This window comes from Squalius cephalus, assembly GCF_949319135.1.
Source record: "Squalius cephalus genome assembly, chromosome: 24".
NCBI lineage: Eukaryota > Metazoa > Chordata > Actinopteri > Cypriniformes > Leuciscidae > Squalius > Squalius cephalus.
Window position 1 is genome coordinate 5,883,321 of NC_137145.1, and position 19,628 is coordinate 5,902,948.

The window sequence follows — 19,628 nt, forward strand, 5'->3', positions numbered from 1 at the left end:
AATAGTGATGCTACTGACTTGGGATAGTTCACCCAAAAAGGAAAATTGTGTTTTCATTTACTCACCCTCAAGTTGTTCCAGAACTATATGAGTTTCTTTCTTCTGCTGAACACAAAAGAAGTAGCCTGGTTAAAACCAGACCATTCTCAGTAGTAACTGAGTTATGGTCTGGCAACGCTTCATTAATAACTCATTTCCAAAGGGGCGTCACCAACGGACGTCGCTCAAATGCCTCTGGGCACAGTTGGATAGACCTAAAACCAATCAGAGCGATCGTCATCGTGTAAAGCCATATGCTGCGTCCCAATTCACCTAAGTTACACTACGCCATAAAAGTATGTACTCTTTTTGTGAAGAAAATGTATTTACTTTTGAATGTGTAGCAAAAAAGTAGGCAAGCTTTGGGACATACTACTTCGTCATCTTTATTGGACGGATCTGTCGCGTGCATCCTGTCACGTAAACTGCCCTGTCAATCATCTTGTCACAGTTAAAATCCTCTATTAAATCTAATTTAATTTCCTACCGTTTCGGAGAGAAATGTAGTAGCACGTTCATCTGCCAGTGGGTCTTTCATGGAGACTCTCCTCATGTGTTTGCAATCTGAATATAATAATGCATTTAAAAGTTGAACGGACGTCGCTCAAATGCCTCTGGGCGCAATTGGATAGGCTAGACCTAAAACCAATCAGAGCGATCGTCATCGTGTAAAGCCCGCCTCAACGTTTCTCATTGGTGCCGTGATTTCGACGGCATGGAAATGGGTTTGAATGAGCTCTTTGCCAGACTACTTGCAGAGCAAATCTAAATTTGCCGGAAGTTGTCTGGGTTTTCCCAGGCTACAAAAGAAGATATTTTGAAGAATGTCGGTAACCAAACCGACCCATTTTTGGGCCCCATTGACATCAATAGTATTTTTCCGGGGGTCCGATTTAACCTTATTTTCTATTTGTCAAGTGTTTTTGTGTTTAACATACCCAACCGTCATCCTCGAGGACTGATAATGATATTATGCATCAAAGGAATGCTGTAAATTCACGAATGTTAAAACCCATTAGCTTTTTTTAAGCTCAGAGGGTGAATTTTTGCAGTTGTGGCTGTTTGTTTGAAATGCTGACAGCCTGTTGTTTGTACTATATATCAATGTTGGATAAAGCTTCATTAAACCAGCATACTGAATTGATCTGCTCTTGTAACACACCGTCCATAAGAAGCTTTTTTTATAGAAGACACTCCGTTTTACTGATCTATTGCTGCCTTCAAGTCCTCTTGGGAAGCTTATACGCGTGAGTTTGAGAGTCGTATTATACAGATTGGATGTGCTTATCTTTGTTGCATTGTTGCATATTTCTAACTTTCTAGTTTACTTTCCGACAAAGACTGGAAACGTTTAATGGTAGTGCAACAATGTGAGCAAAAGTTACATTTTATGCATTTTTATCATCATTCTTATGCTGGCAATGTAGTTTTCTCGTAAATTTGAATCTAGTGATGGCTAAACTAAGCTTTGCAAAGCTTTTGAGTCAATTGTATCGTAAAATTTGATTCGGTACGTGTTTTCACAGTGTGCATTGTGGCCATCTAGAGGTCAAAAAGATGCCATGAACGCAAGAAAGCGGACACACACACGTCTCTTGGATATTAAATTGCATTTACTGCCTACTTTACAAGATTGTTTAGTTCAGAGGTTTTTAAACTGAAGTCCATTTATAAGTTCAGAGAAAGAGATTTGTTAATGTAAAATAATCATAATAACAGTTAGAATTATTTGTTATTATTATTATTGTTGCTGTTAATATGAATATTTTTTATTTCCTCTTATTATTATTTATATTGATAATAATAATAATGTGTTATTAGATTATTTTATAATACATTTATTTTAATTAAATACATTCTTAATATTATTGTTGTTGATAATATTACTATTTTATATTTGTATTATTATTAATGAATTAATGATAATAATTGTTATTATTAGATTTTTTTTCTTCAAATTAATATATTTTTTCATAATAATTACATTATTATTATTAGTTATACTATTATTTTATTCACAGGTTTGTAACATTTAGAAATATAAAGCTACAAAACATCTATACATACTACAACATTATTATTATTATGCTTCTAAATATCTTTATTTATGCCCCAAGGTTAGAAAGTCAGAGCTCAAAGAGTTTGTGACTCTGGCCGTGTTCATGTGCGCTCATCTCATGACTACGATCATCCCGACGGGAATGTAGCATAAGCCGTGCACCTGGCACCCAGGTGTTGATGACCAACTGGTCTCTGATCAGTGAAATGAAGTGCCTACAGGTCCCTGTTATTGATGAGCACACGGATAGGAGAGTGGACAGTCCGTTAGCAGGCCGGCGCTCTCGGTCACTCGATCTCACTTCCTGTCGCAGGTAATTGATTTCATTAATCAGTGCTAATCGAGAACACGCTCCGTATCCACCAGGAATCAAGTGTGCCTGCACAGGTGGAGGGACTCCCGCATGCTGTTGAGCTGGTAATTGTCAGAAGTCCTTTAATTAACATTCGTCAACTGGACACAGGAGGACGGACCTGCCAATTGATGGCAAGGGCCTGTCATTTGGGGGGAAGCTCATTAGTGGTACTGATTTTGCTTTGATATAGTAACCATGTTCTCATGACTCTGCTGCATTTAGAAATGAGATGTGTGCTGCTGTTGACAGGTTTTAAAGCTGAACCTGGTCTTAAATAGCTATTTTGCTGTACCATCCATTTATCAAGCTACGCCGTTTTAATCCTTTTCCGTCTTCTCTTAAATAAACTCCCAGCAGGATGTGCGTTTTATCAGTTCCCTCACAATTCCAAGAATGCCGTTATTACACTCGGCACTTCAAGCTCTCTGTCGCAAGAATGTAAAGCTTACAGGCCCATTACACTCAACTGAGGGCTTACTCAACAACCAGAACCTATGATGGCGAATTAAACCCAAGGTGCCACCAAGCCAAACGGTAACCGAAGTCCCTGAAAAGTAGCCACTGAATGATTCATACTACAAATGCCCCAGCCAAAAGGTGGTAGGTTTACAATAGGTGGGGCTTGTATTATTTCCATCCAGGCTACATCATAAGTGCTGTTTTATTATTGTTTACATCGATTGTTTGCTTTGGCTGTGTTTTTTGGACACAAAGATTGGCATGTTTTCTCAAAGTTACATTTTTAGAAGGCAAATGTGACGTTAAATCTATATATTAAGGAATAGTTCACCCACAAATTAATAAATCTTGTGCCATCATATATATATATATATATTTTTTTTTTTTTTTTTTTTTGGACATTTAAATCATACATGTGTATGTACAGTAAGTATAGTTAAGTTTAAGTTTAGTTAAGTTAAGTTTATATATTGTATGTTATTTATTTTTATGTTATATTTATATTTATATTGTATGTTATTTATATTATTTTTATTATTATTACTTATATATATATAATGTTTTGTATATTTATTAGTATATTATTATTGTGTGTGTGTGTATATATTAGGGCTGTCAAACGATTAATCGCGATTAATTGCATCCAAAATAAAAGTTTGTGTTTACATCATTTATGTCTGTGTACGGAGTATAATTATTTTCTATATATAAATACACACACATGCATACTGTATATATATTTAAGAAAATGTGTTATTTATATATAAAATATTTATATATAATATAAATTATATATAATATAAATATATATACACAGTATATACATGCAAATATTTCTTAAATATATACATGCATGTGTGTGTATTTATATATAGAAAATAATTACAGTATATATATATATACTGTATATATAAGTATATATATACAGTATATATATATATATATATATATATATATATATATATATATATACTGTATATATATGTGTGTGTGTGTGTGTGTGTGTGTGTGTGTCTATATATATATATATACTGTATATATATATATATATATATATATATAGTAATATGTGATTAATAATAATTTTAATTATTTAGATCTTCCATATATAATATATACTTTCTATATTTTATTATTGTTATGCATTTAAATATATATTTATGTATATTTAATTAATTGTAATTATTCATTTTAATTGATATTTTGAATATATAGTGTTATCATGTAGCATCCTGCTAAACTGACATTCATTTCAGTGAGGATGAGTACATTTATACAGCTAACTATGCCTTTAATTGTGCAAGAGAGAGTCAATGAACCTCAATATTTAAGTCATTTTTGGCATATCTTGTTCCCAGTATTCTGTATTCAATGGTATCATAAAAACACCCGCCACAAATTCACCTCAGCCAAACACTTAAACGTATTAGCTTCAGCGGGTCACTGTTAACGCTTTTATCACTTAGATTTTAAGACAGTCAGACATCTTTTCTTATTACATTAGTGCCATTTTAGTTTCCCCTGAATGGGATGCACGCTAAATGAAAGTTACTCTAATCAGAGGCCAGATTTTATTGCGTGCCCTCGGCGGCGAGGTTTTTATGACTGACTGTGGACCCGTGAAGAGCCGAGGGACGTTAGTTTATCTTTGTTGGTAGTTTTGATAGAGTGCTTGCTCAGCACGGAGGGCATTAGGCTCATTATTGTGCCGCTACTATCAGGAGATGAGACTTCAGTGTTACTGCGGGAAAACACAATATTCAGCCGCTCGCAGCGGGATCTTATTTACCACGAGTGTGCTGTGACAAAAGATGGCTTCAGCGTCGATAAAACAGCACGGATGTTTGCGCCACTCTCGCTCAGTTGTGATTTTTATTCCGTCTTGTCGAAAGTGCTGTGGCTATTTTCACTGTATAGCCGTCTAGCATTAGAAAACACTCCTTCCGAGTCGTGTACATCTCCACCTTCAATTTGCTAGCAACTTCTTTGTTATTACTGGGCGGATGTGAGTGCATTTCCCCTGCTCATTTCCCTGTGTGCCAGGGGTAATCAAGACTGTTGTGTCTAAGTGTCTCTCTCTCTCTCTTTCTCTCCGACTGCATGTCAGTAATGCTCCGCACACACAAGTCATTGCAGCACAGCCCGCCTTGGCTCTGTCTCCGTGCCAGTGTGCCAATCCTGCCCGGAGCTGTGGCTCTTACAAGTCCTCTTGTGCTAGATAAAACATTCAATCCCAGTCAGTTTGTCACTTGACGGCTGTTGTCAGATGTCAAAACAAAGATTTTCGTCATTACTTAACACACAGAGTCATCGTGTACAGTATTAACTGTAACTAACTTAACTACATTGTGCGACTGCATCTACAGAGTGTTATCAAAACAATGCAGCTTTTCCAGTAACTACTTTTTCCAATGGGAAGCGACGGAGCATGACAAAACTTTTCATGTCACATTGTGTTGTGATGAACATCGTTTTTCTGTTTTGTAGCAAAATATTTAGTAAAATACAGCTGTTAGATGAGGGTGTTTTAACAGACTTGTTTATCACATTTAGCATATTTATAAGTTTATATATAAATACATAATATTTATATAATAATATGAAAACAGTATTCATGTATATTGTGGAGTTTTTTGCATCTGAAGTCTTCATATATAATATTGAATTATTTATATCTAGAGGATTTGAGTAGTTTAGTTTATTGATTTACAGTATAAAGCACATTTTAAAACAACAGATGTTGAAACCAAAGTGCTGTACAAGAAATATGAAACATAAATAAATAAATAATTTGACTGAATTTTTCAGGGATTTGTATAATAATATTTAAATAATGTTTATTGCATACAAACATTATTGCTATCACATTTAATTTATTTACTAACAATAATAAAATATATAATTATATATTATATTATTTATTTCTATATTTGTATTATTATTCATTTCATTAATATTGGTTTTATGTGTATATATATATATATAATTATGTATTATGAATTATCATGTATGCACATTTGTTTACATATTTTATTAATGATAATATTTATTATTACTTTTAATATAATTAATAATAATAATACATTTAATAATTATGTTATTTATTTCTATATTATTATTAATTCAATTAATTTTGATTATATATACTGTGTATATAATTATTTATTATTTATCATTAGATATACATACATATTTGTTTGCATATTTTATTAATAATATTTTATTATAATAATAACAACATTTATTTATTTTATTCATTTGAAAATATGAGGAATGAATTGGTTTGCAGCCTTAGAGTTTCGACATCACCAGAGGGAGACGTAAGGTCTACGGGCCGACCCGTCATCCATCCACCTCTGCCTGTTCTGTTCGAGCGTTGAGTGTGTGGTTTACGGAGTCTAGCACAGAAACCTAAACGGCTCCCTCATTAGCTCCCTGCATGGGGTTTGGGGCCGCCCGTGGCTCTCTGCAGCCTCAGACAGAGTAATCCTGTCTCATTTCATGTCTTTCTGGCCTGCCATCTGACCTCTACCATCCCTGCCTGCTTTCTTTTATTTTTTCGGAGGCAGCTGAATGCGTTTTCAGACAGAAAGCCAGTTCTTCTGGTGGTTAGCAGCTGTTGACAGTATCCATGTGTCTGTCTAAGAGATGTAGATTTTGGCTTCCAGGGAGTGTTTGTTTATGGGTGTGTGTGTTTGTCCTTGAGTGGTGAATGACCATCACAGTGCAGTGTTACTAGCTGCTAGCTGTATGTGTGTGTGCTGGATGTGCTGTTTAACTGGAATTGTGTGTGTATTTGTGATTGCAGAGTGCAGCGGCAGCTCCGAGTCCTGTCCTTGGAAACATGCCCCCAGGAGAGGGTATGCCAGTCGGCCCCGTTCCTCCGGGCTTCTTTCAGGTACACACATACATATACATGCATATGCTGCATAGCTATGGAGAGTTATGATCCCGGCATTCTTAACTGCCATATATCTTAAAAAAAAAAAAAAAAAATATATATATATATATATATATATATATACATATACATATACATATACATATATAATATACTAGCGGATTGCTTACTTCATACTAGGGCTGTGCATTAACATAAATTTCATGATAATTTCGATTTAATTTCATTCTATATCAATTAATATTTTCTTGCTAACTATCGAGATATGGACATTTAATGGCTTACCTGAGGTAAATGTAATGTTATGTGGCATTGTTTACAAGCTGTTTTATTGACGTCTTTCCACAGTTGAAACACTAATTGAGGAATTTAATTATATGATTTCATGTTTATTTCATGCTATAACTAGTAAAAACTGAACTGAGGCGCTACAGCGATCTGTCACGCCACATTAAAGAGCGCCAAAACCCCATTTATTGTCTGAATTTCATTATAATATTTTGTTTTTGAAAGAATTTGAAAGCTGAGACTTTGTTTCATATCAAAAGTAACAAAGCTCATTTTGATTTATTGGATGGGAGGCGCTACAAATAATGCTTAGTGAAGTTTGTTTGTGCATCAACTGAAAGCTATGCATAGACTAAAATATATATTCTTGGGATTTAAGAGTCAGTACTGGTTCATCAAAATGAGAATCGATTAAAATCAAGAAATCAATATTTTTAACCCAGCTCTACTTCATACTGTGCCGTAATGTATATTGTTTGCTATGGATGGTCAAGTTGAGTACATTGCATTGTGGAAATAGTATTCCTTGAGGTGTTTTGTGGTTTTATACTGCAAAGTTGCATACTTCATGCTCACAGATTCATAGACATAATGCAAATCTAGTATGTGTCACGAACTGTCAATTCAGTTTTCATTCTCATGGACTTTTAGTTTGCTTATCTTTATTTCCTGCTGTCTTTGTTCACGTTTCCCACCACTTGTTTGTTACCATGGATATTAATTTAATCATCACAGCTGTTCTTATTTGAGTTTGTTATCAGTGTATACTTGAGTTCCTTTGTTTCCTCAGTTCTTTGTTGGTTGTTGTTTGTGTTTAGAGCACACTGTTGCACATGCTGGATTATTCAGAGTTTATTTTATCATTAAATTACCTAGTATTTGGAAGCTTTCTGACTCTTCATTATCTTTGGACCTTCATCTATGTAACAGAACAACCGACCAAGAAAAAATGGACTATGTAGCAAAGTTTACTGCTGTAACCCAGAAGGGCCACGATTTCATAGATTATACTGAACAGTTCTGTCGTCTCGCCGTCAGCGCGCCCTTTGACGATTAGACGTTGATATCGTTGTTTTGGATCAGGGCCAACTACCACCAGCCAGTAGACCTCCCAGACACCCAGACACTAGACTGGAGGGAGGCCATCATCCGGTGTCTGGAGAGTCTCTACCCCCAATCCAGACTACACCCAGAGTCCAACCTACCACCACCCTCACCTCGGAGACTTCGCAAGAGCCCTCCGGAGACGGAAAGTGACAGCCCGCCAGGATGAGTGAGCCAGAGCCTGAAGAGGAAGGGACAGCGCCAACCATCACCCCAGAGCCGGTGCCCCAGAGTGTGTCTGACCAGGGGTGTGAGCCAACAAGGACAGCACTGAGACTGTTTAGTTTACCTGTTGAAAACTGGATTTACCGTTATTGTTCATGTCACGCTTACCTCTGTTACCTTCACCGCAAAGCTCAGCCAGTCTTCCAGCCCCACCTCTGTTTGATGCATGCAGCTCTTCGTCTTCCCCAGGAAAGCCTTGCTGCAACGTGAAGCCTTTGGTCCACCAGCCTCACCCAAGTGAGAGGATTCTGTGTCTTGCCTCCGGCCTCTGATCCCTTCGCTCTACCTCGGCCTGTCGACCTGTCGGCTCTGCCTTGATTCCTCCCACCTTCGGCTCTACCAGATACCCTTGACCTTGCGGCTCCACCGGGTTCCCTCGTCCCACCGGCTCCTCCTTGGTCAGTTGTCGCTTTACTTCCACCACAAACTTGAGAGTCTTCCGCTGTGCTCAGTCCCTCCACCCCTACGGCTACAGCGGGTTTCTCCTTCCTTCTGTCCTCCGGCACTCTGGCTCCTTGTCACTGCGACTCCGCCTTGATCTCCAGTGACAGTGGTGTCGCTCAATACCATTGACTTTTCAACTGAGCCCTGGGATCCATCGGCTCATACCCGTTGGTTGTCACCCGGATTTTGGCGGTCCCCTTTACAACGTGGCTCCTCCCGCCTTCGACTCCACTGTGGGCTGTCGTCCCAACTGTGCTATGGGTCTCGGTAACTGGGAAACTACCATCATTGCCTCCAGGGTCTTGTTCGTTTCCTTTCACCAGCCCTTTGCCACCTCCTATCACTACCTCGTCCGCCTTTCCCCACCGTTCCTCCCTCACCTCCATCAGTTACCACAGATGGAGCCGGATCATTTCCATAATGACAAACGCAATCTACCTAGAGCAGCGCAAATTAGCGTCTGGTTTAAGATATGCTTTTTTGGGGTGTTAAATAATGGTGCAAATACCAGTAAATTGACTAGCGCAAACCTAATCACCTGGCATGATTCATTTAAATACTTTCCTCCCATAAATTTTGCATCTGAAAGGGAAACTCCTACAAATGAATATGCAATAAGGTCAGCTGCAAAAATAAATGTCCACACTTAATTTTTCACTGTGTCAAACCTCCAAAAGATGTTAGTAAATCTGGCAGTTGGTGTATTTAGGTAGTTGACATGATTTTAACGATTTTAACATTTCTGTATCATTTGTATCAAATTATTGTATAATTATTATGTGTACATTAATAAAACTTAGTATTAATGTTGGACAATGTAAGTGAACTTAAATTTTTTTTAAAAACTTAAAATAAATAAATGTTGACCAGTCACAGAATCTAAAATATACACTTTCCATAATTATTAAAAATAACAATAATATACATTTTCTTTCAAAACGTCAACATTTTGGTTATATTACATTTTAAATTAATATGTAATGGAATATGTGTGTTTTAGGTTCTGTATATTGAAAGTGTATATTTTAGGTTTCTGTATATTTTAGGGCATTACAAAGAGCATAAAACCATTTCATCTATCCATTTGTACATTAAATGAGTTTTCCTAAAGCTCACAAAATCATAAATATGAGTTTGAAAGGTTTTTTTTTTTTTTTTTGTCTGGTAGTTTGCATGCGAGTCATATTGCACAGACTCAGAGTGACTAAGCATAACTTGCGTGTACATACTCATATTCCTTTTATCAACTCTCACTCTTGTAGTTTAGGACGAATGTGTCTTTGAATCCTCTTAATTCTGTCTCCGTGAGCCATAACAAAACACACTTAATGGCTTAGTTCTTGAAGGCTGAATGGTTCATTCAGAACAAATGTTCTTCTGTTCATTCTTACGTATGCGGTGCGATTGTGAAGTCCGCTTCAGAGAAAATTGGTGTGGCCTGGTGTGGTGATCTATGGAAAAAACTGAGATGTGCTTTTCTGCCGTTCACATTTAGGTGAGTGTGGAACGCTTAGTAAAGTGTGGAATGCTTTGTTCATTTTGATTTGGTGTGCTTATGGCCTTGAATCACCTGTTTGATGGAAAGATGGGCAGATGTGATGTAACGCTTTGACCCAGATGCACCGAACACTCATTACTGAAGGAAAACGGAAACTTCCTCCAGGGGCTGTGTTTACCGCCACAGTTTGTGTAACTCAACACCTGTGTTGACATATGAGGTTTCGCTTTAGACGAAGAGTTCTTAAATCAGTCCCGTCAGCTTAAGGAGCGCTTATAAATCAGCCGTCTTTGTGCGTAACGTCCCCGTCCTAAGGAGATGTAGTATTTGACACCCAGTGTGTCGTAATTGGTTTGATTAAGAGCGACAGGATTCCAACAGACAAACTGACTGAAGCAGATCTCGAAGCTTGTGGCAGGGGGCACAGGAATCTCCCGCAGATCGCTAATGGTGCTCGTCTAATAGAACGATAAGCTAAGAAGATCAAATCATCTTTCTTAAGTGGCTCAACAAAGGCTCATCTGCCTCCCGTGGTGTTTGACTGGAACAGTCTGTCTTGGTTATCAACCATTGATTTTTCTCCGTGTGTACATTCGCACGATTGTCGTCTATTTTGTATATTAAAAAAGTAGTTCACCCAAAAAATTTAAATTCTGTCATTTACGTTGTTAGAGAAACTAGAAAATGCTGGGCTGTCTGTTTGAGGAACGACTACTCCCCTGGAAGACAAAGGATGTTTCTGGAAATTAACATTTGAACTCTCTCTTGGGAAATTAACATCCCCATCCTAGACACAAGTCTCACCTCAGTGTCGTCTTAATCTACATCTCTTTCCCTTGACCCCCTTATCACCCATCTCTCCACATGCTGAGATCATCTGAAATTCACCCAAAAACCTATGATTTAATGTGAACAATTGTCATACAACACTATACATGTTTGGTATCATTTGAAATGTCTCAGTGCGACTGGTACGAAGGTCCCATTCCCAAAGTAGTAAACCAAAAGGTAATAAAGTTTTTAAGAGTTTAGAGATATCTTGCTTACAGAGAAGGGTGGGTCTTTCATGCAAGTGACATCCTGTCCTCAAAAGGTGTAAACCCATTGTTAGCACGTTTCTATTTGAAAGAGGTTTCCGTCTTGGTCTGAGTATTTAAAGAGGTGTTTCAGATGTAATCAGATCAGCCCGTAATGCTAAATGTCTTTCAGATACTCAGCATTATGTATACTATTTTCCTGAGTCAGGTATTCATCTTTATTGTATTTGATGTTATGTATTTGATGTAGATTACGTGTATCCATTGTTACCGCAAATCTGCGTCAGATTAGTAACGGACTAGAGTCCAGTTTTGAGTGGAGCATAGGGCTCACCAACTGCGATTTTTGGCAGTAGATCAAGTGTACTTAGACTGTAAAGGCTTTCCGTTTAGGACAACAAAATGTTGATCGACCAACCTAAATAGTCTTACCTCTGTTTAATGTAATGTTACTCTAGTTAAGTGTATGTGGGAAACTTAAGCGCATGACTAAACCATAGCTTCTACCAGAGAAGTAATGTTGGTCGGCTTACTGTATATCTGTAGTACTGGTCATGACCTCTGACTAGAGATAGTCTTGCTTTAATTCAAGTGTATACAGATCTATGGGGACTAAACAAAATACTTTTAGATAGAGTAAGCTTGAATGGGGCCTTCTAAACAGTAGTCAATTACCTCTGTCTAGTGACCAAAACTGGAGTTTGTGAATAAAAATAAAACGGAACGTCCGGTGTGAGGACCCTGTGCGACCTTGGCACACGAATGAACGAGTACAATATGAGTAAAGAGTTAAATAGAATAATCAAATGCGTAGCTAAACTATTATAGTATAAATGACCAATAACCAATTGACATTCCAACCTAAATTCGAGGTTGTGATAAAATGGAGTCAGATAAAAGTTTAATTAGAAATTAAATTACTTTGCCACGCTGAAAAGACACTAACACCCAGTAAACCTTCACCCGCCATTGGAAACCATCATTGGGCCAATTGGGCGGGCCTTACAGCGTTGTTTGTCTTTCTTTCTTCTGAAGAACACAAATGAAGATCCATTGCAGAACATCCAGAGTTCTCTTTTCCATAATGGTTGCTGTTAATCTCCAAAAAAAGTTCCACGGAAGAAAGAAAATGAACATGGAACGACATGAGGTTGAGTAAATGATGACAGAATCCTCATGGTGGGGGATGGGGGGGACGACGACTAACCCCTTAAAATATGTTGGCCATGTGTTGGCGAATTGCTGGAGCATTTCTGATGAGGTTCAGACTAGCGGGGGGGCTCTGGGACCACACATGCACGGAAACGAGGTGAAGGATGTTGAAGCCGAGATGATTCCGGGGCAACGAGAGCAGAAGAGCAGCAGATGCATTATTAAAGGCGCTGCATCCGCATTCTGCTCCATTCCAGCCTCTCATCCTTAACTTTCTCTTCACTCCCACTCTCTCCTCTCTAAGAACACTGAGGCGTGTCATTTCTCGCTCAAAGACGGTACTGTCCCCCGAGACGTCCTGTCCTGTCCTTAAAATGTGTTCTCAGAGCAACACCTAATTCCCAGCTGGCCCTCGCCGTCCAGTGCCCCGTGGCTGATGGCATGACCTAATGTTACTTTCCCTCTTGGAAACAGCATCTGTATTAAAGATGGAATAATACACTATGAAGCGGTGCAGTATGCCAAAATGGGAAGTGCTGAATGGAAATGCAAAATTTTATTGCACATACTGCTGTACAGCTGAGCGAGATTGTAAACATGTTTTCCAAAAATGTTTTGCATTGGGAAGGCATTTACATTTAGTGAATTCAGAGGGTTCATGTACATGAACTGAATGAAATCATTGATTCTACACAGAGACTACAAGGTTTGATTCTCTTAATTTGGCAGTTTTTATATATTTAGTGTGTGTGTGTGTGTGTGTGTGTGTGTGTGTGTGTGTGTGTGTGTGTGTGTGTGTACAGGTTTGGCTATGTTTGGCCAAATATCCTCACTTATATAGTGAAATATAATGATGACAACTAACAAGTGAGGACATTTCACTTCTCCTCGCCATTTTTGGGTGTAATTATGTAAAAAGTTATCTAATAACAGTAATTTAATTACTTTTCCCTTGAAAAAGTAAAGTAAGGGATTACTCTTAATTTTTCTGTAATTTAATTAGTCACTTCTGATGTGTAGTTTCATTAAATTCTGCATAGACTATAGAACAATTCTATAAAAAAACAATAGTGGATTTAACATCAAAATGTTATGCTAAATGTATGTTTTTAATGTAACCTTCTCCCTTTACACACTTTGGTCAGTTCAAGAATAATTTATACAATTTTATATTGTTTATTTGAAAGAATCATAAGTGCAGCTTTGTGTCTATTCTTGTGTTGTTTAAGTGGTCCTTGTCTTTGCCCAAATCCTTGTCCTTGTTTGGATATTTTTTGGTCCCCATGAGGAAAACAGCTTATAAATCATACTAAGTGATGTTTTTTGAAAATGTAAAAATGCAGAAAGTTTTCTATGATGGGTTTAGGGGCACGGTTAGTGAAGAAGATACAGTTTGTACAGTGTAAAAAATTGAAAATCTGGCAAGTCACGTAGTCAAGCTCGCATCAGCTGACTCTCAGCTGGTCCACGTCTACCTATAGGAATACGACGCCTATCACTGTATTCATATATAAGCTCTTCAGTATTATCAGCAGCTATCGCGTTTCTCAAGAGCGAATTACCCTCCTCCCTCCCCAGCTCCTCCTCTCATCAGTCAGGATTTGGCATTCTGATTCCCTTTGAATCAGACTAAATTCTCGAATTATGTTGTAGATTATTAAAATATTGACAATGATATCTGCAATACATTCATGTTGGTTCTGTTCTGTTTACCCTAAGGGGGGTTATCGCTGCTCTCCCTGCTCTTATCCATGCTAGGCTATCCATGCTTGCCCAGAACAGAACCATACCGCCAATCCAAACTGTATGCTAATTGTCAATCGTATTTGACGATAGTGATCCTGACAGAATTCATTGTCTATGGAAAGTCCCCATAAAACATGAAATCACACTAATATGTGACATATTTCTGATTGAAACAACTTTCAGGAATTGATTGGATCATAATCATTGAATCATCCGTTTCAGAGACAGAGCAAGCTAATTATATTTTGATAAAGACTCTGAAGACCGTATTAAGAAAGTAAATTGGGTCAATTTTGATGTCATGTTGACTTTAAATTTGTCTTGTAGTTTGAAAGTATCTTCCCGAACACCGATGGGTTGTTACAAACGCGTCCCCCTATTCCATGTGGTCAAATGAGGACAAGTATTTGCTAGCCTTTAATCTTAAAGCTCAGACAGTATGAAGAAACACACAGATCCATCGGGCCTGTGAATGTGAGCAGAGTGAATGCAGACTCTACAGAATGCATATACACTGTATGTCTGTATAGGTGGGTGTAAGTTTGAGTAATTCAGGCAGATGGTTTGTCAGTAAGGTGTTCTGCGGATGCTCTGTGGTTGCTCTACTGCAGCACATCTGTGCTGGAAATGATTTTGTGTCAGAAACACTCATCGGATCATCCAGTTCCTAAACTTGATTCTTGGCTTTCGGCACTAAAGGATTGAGACTTTAAAGTGCCATCTGTTTAAGCCTTGTTAAATCAGCGGGCGCAATCAGAATGTGTATGTTCATGCATAAATATATACATATTAATATATACAACATGTTCTACAACCTGAGCATCTGTGATGAGACATGCCATTAGCATTGTGGTATTGTTGAGGTTTTAATGATGGAAAATATGATCAACATGATGGCAGTATCATAATGGAGCGTTTCAAATAAGTTTTTCTATTGTTTTGTCTTTGTTGTCGTGAATCAGCCTCTGCAACAGTCTTTGATTTCCAACAGACTGTCATTAGATCAAACAGAGAAGTTTAGCGTAACAGTGCCTCCCGAAGGCCCGAGAGCCTCATGACACTGTCACTCAACCGTTTGTCTTTACTAACTCCACTTATCTTTATCGGTTTTGATCAGTGTTTTAATCACCTGGTGTTTTGATGAATTTTTAGTTGATGTATAAAATCACATAAACTATGAACATGTGCCATTATCACTTTTTATCTTTGTTTTGAACATTATCCCCCGGTTTCACAAACAAGGTTTGAACTAGTCTCAGACTAAAATGCATGTTTGAGCTGTTAACTGAAAGCAATTTGCACTGATATATCTTAAAATATGTCAATGCCATTGTTTTGTCTCAAGATTCACACCAGTAATGTTTTTTTTTTCTAAGGCACGTTCATAAAAGCTACTTAAATGTCCTAACTGAACTAAGGCCTAATCCTGGCTTAATCTAAACCCTGTTTGTGAAACCAGACCTATATCTATTGTTTTATCATTTCAAACCTAATCTTCTTCTTTTTTTTCTTTCTTTCTTTTTCAGAAGTTCTGTGAAGAAGCTATTTACTTTTAATCAAATGTAGTGACATTCATACAAATGATGTGTCTAAATACATTTTTGAGTGCTCGGCCTTCCAATAAAAATTTTCACACAAAAAAAATTAATAAAAAAACAAAACTATATATATATATATATAACTTAAATAACATGCTTGTAATTTTTGGACTTTAATTCAATTCATTTTGCACTTAGAGGCTTTTGCATCTGAACTCTTCATATATATATATATATATATATATATATATATATATATATATATATATATATATATATATATATATAAATGCTTTGATGGAAAATGTGCTTTTGAATGAAATGTAGTGACTTTCATACAACTTTTTGAGCATTTTGTGCTCTTTGGATATCAGTGATTCGTCTCTTTGCGTTCTACTGGGCGGAACGGGTGTCCAGCAGCACTTAATATTTCATACGCATAATTTGATGTAACTTGATAACGGGGAATAGATGGTACTGCAGCAGGGCTGGAGGCCTTAGAGATCCTGCTGATTAGAGTCAGAGTGAAGCATGCTGGGTATTACTCTCCTCCGAGTGTGAGATACTGCTCTCCCACCAGACTAATGGAGATGATTCACCCAAGGGAAGCTTCTGGACTTCTCCGTCTTTATCCATGGTTTCAAGCTGTTTTATTTGCAGCAGCAAAGCAATGATGTGCAAAACTTGTAGACAGAAGAACATTCGATGGATATGCTGGGTCAAAAAGCTTGTAATTGGGGCAGAACCCTCAGAGGTACACCTGCGTTACCCTTTAACATCATCAGAAACATATTTATAGGATAAATATGCAGCGGGTCTAGATTTAGTGTCCTGTCCCAGTGACACGCATGACACATTTTAATAGTATACATTAAATGGTGTTTATTACTTACTTTTATATTTATTTAGGGATACTCAATATAATGGTATGTCTGTATCACAAATATTATCCTTTTTAGGCGTGCACTGTTATTGAAATTTGATACCGATGAGCTGAAATTCTTTTTTAATCTAATATGTATTATATAAATATTATGATAAATTATATAATATTATAGATAAATGGTCGATATTATAAATGTATACTTTGTTACTAAAATAAATGCTTTATAGGATAAAATAGAATGTATGCATCATGATATTATAATGTACATTATGAAAGATGCATAAATGTTTCTTGGAATATTGGCAGATAAAAGATATGGTACTGATATATCTTGCATAATCATTTTTCTAATTGTCATTATTGGTCTGAATATGCCTATATCTATTATATTATTATGCATCATAATAAGGTAATGTACAGTATGAATGATGGACAAATATTAATATAATTTAATTATATAAATATATTATTATATTGCATCATAATAATTATATTATATTATATTATATTATATTATATTATATTATATTATATTATATTATATTATATTATATTATATACATTAATGTCTTGATGTTTTGAACCAGTTCTAGATTGGAAAGCTTTAAAATAACAAGTATAGATTTACATTATCATTTATCGGCCGCGAAAAAAACCAAACATAATTTCTGCCAAAAATGTCTATCCTTGAGTCAGTGCATCCTTGATATTAGTCTCTGATGCATGTTCACTTTATTATAAAAATAGACTAGTCTACTGGCATGTACGGACACACTCCAAATTCCAGCCTTAAGCCGGATCACCTTCTTGTTTTGCCAAAACCTGTTAGAGAGATGAATGATTGTGCCGGTGTGTTATTTTTAGGAAGCTTAAGCCATGAATAATGCAGTGGACAGATATTAGATTAATGAAGGACCTGTTCCATTTTATTCTGGCTTTTAGATATTAGACCTGGGCAGGCATTCATAAAACATCATAGACCGATGATCTGGGGTCCGTGCTTGTGGTCGTCGGCGGCGGTATATATACGGTACTTTAAAATTTTGGTTCCTGATCAGCACGGCTTGTAACCTGAGGGTAGTAAACATGGGCTGAGAATGTACTCTCTTGCTGGTTCTACCTGTAAGGAGACCTTTCTGTTCACCTCGGTGAAGTCCACAGACCTCACTCATCCATTATTAAAGAGGACAAATGCAGGCCTCTCACCTCGGTCCATAATTAATCAGTGACTGTGAGGCGTCCAGGGCCGCGGTGAGCATGTCAGACAGCACTGAGACACTGAGCCAGATCCCTGAGAGCATGTACCGCTTCTCACATAGAGTTACTGTGATACGGCTCCCGGCAGAGAGACAGATACACACACATGCTCTTATTCTAGTCTGGGCACATCATGATCTAGATTTCAGAAAATTAAAATATAACTTTATACAGGGCTTGACATTAACACCCGGGTGTATTTCAGCAGTGGCGTGTTACGCAGTCACTCCTACTTTGGCTGGTTGAATTTGATATAATATACAGTGAGGAAAATAAGTATTTGAACACCCTGCTATTTTGCAAGTTCTCCCACTTGGAAATCATGGAGGGGTCTGAAATTGTGAGAGACATAATCTAAAAAAAAAAATCCAGAAATCACAATATATGATTTTTTAACTATTTATTTGTATGATACAGCTGCAAATAAGTATTTGAACACCTGTCTATCAGCTAGAATTCTGACCCTCAAAGACCTGTTAGTCTGCCTTTAAAATGTCCACCTCCACTCCATTTATTATCCTAAATTAGATGCACCTGTTTGAGGTCGTTAGCTGCATAAAGACACCTGTCCACCCCATACAATCAGTAAGAATCCAACTACTAACGGATTGAATATTGTTGGTGTTACAGGGCTTGAATTTCGGCGAGGGATTGATTTTGTGCTCACAACCAAAATGCGTGCACATAAAGTATATTGGCTATTTAAAACAGTACGATGGATCCGTGCGTCAGGTCTTAAAGTGACAGCAGCCTAATATACCGGCTGCCAAATTATGAGATAATATTAAATATATATATATATAGCAGTTTTTTCCTATGGTATTTATGTCAAAATTGTGGCCAGTGAAAATGCTGAGTGGCTAGTAACTTTGGAAAACCACTAGACACTTGTGGCTAGTGAGCAAAAAAGTGAATGTCAAGCCCTGCTTATATATAATTAAGTAATTTTTCAGGTCCAAACTGTTAGCCAAAACATCAAAACTTAGCAAATTCCTGGAAATAACTTGGAAAACAGTTTTAAATGTATTTCTAGTTTCGTTCTGCTCTACAATATTGCATTTATCTAGATTCCACTGATCTTGTGTTGAGTAAAACTTTGTGAGAGATCAGTCAAATGGTTTAAAATGGTCTGAATTATTCATTAGTGAATCAGTTTGAATCAAAATGCTTTTAACCATGCACAAATGCTGCAATCACTCTAATAGAAAGTGCATTGGTCAAAAAGTGTGGGAACCCTGAATACATGTGAAATGTAAATCTAATAAAGTGATAGATAACGACAGTATTTATGTTTTATCGATGCATCCGCCAATATGGATCCTGAGCACAGAAAGGGAGCAGCCTGCTGTTGCTATGGTTACCTCTTAAGGTGATCGCGACTGTTTAACGGCACAGGAAAATCCTAACTTACTCTTACTTTTTTGTTTACTGAAATATTCCTTATGTAGCATTGAAGTAAGAAGTATTAATACTGACCCCCAACCTTTTGTTTAGACTTCAACATCTCTGTAATTCTGCATGTATTTGATAAGATATAGAGAAATATGGCTGAAATTTTGAAGATATTCAGCACATTCAGGTCACAACATGATCTACGTTCTCTTTGATGAACAAAGAAATGCATTTTCATGAAAACAGTG

At 37.0% G+C, this 19,628-nt stretch overlaps 1 protein-coding gene across 4 annotated transcripts in view; it reads left to right on the top strand.

Annotated features, from left to right (window-relative positions):
- The window catches only part of ssbp2b (single stranded DNA binding protein 2b), a 75,001-nt gene that overhangs the window by 42,353 nt on the left and 13,020 nt on the right, over window positions 1–19,628 (top strand). For all 4 annotated transcript variants that reach the window (XM_079862014.1, XM_079862012.1, XM_079862015.1 and 1 more), the window contains one exon: window positions 6,721–6,810. In XM_079862014.1, coding sequence (XP_079718140.1) covers window positions 6,721–6,810 — 90 coding nt within the window. The remainder of the gene's footprint in view (window positions 1–6,720; window positions 6,811–19,628) is intronic.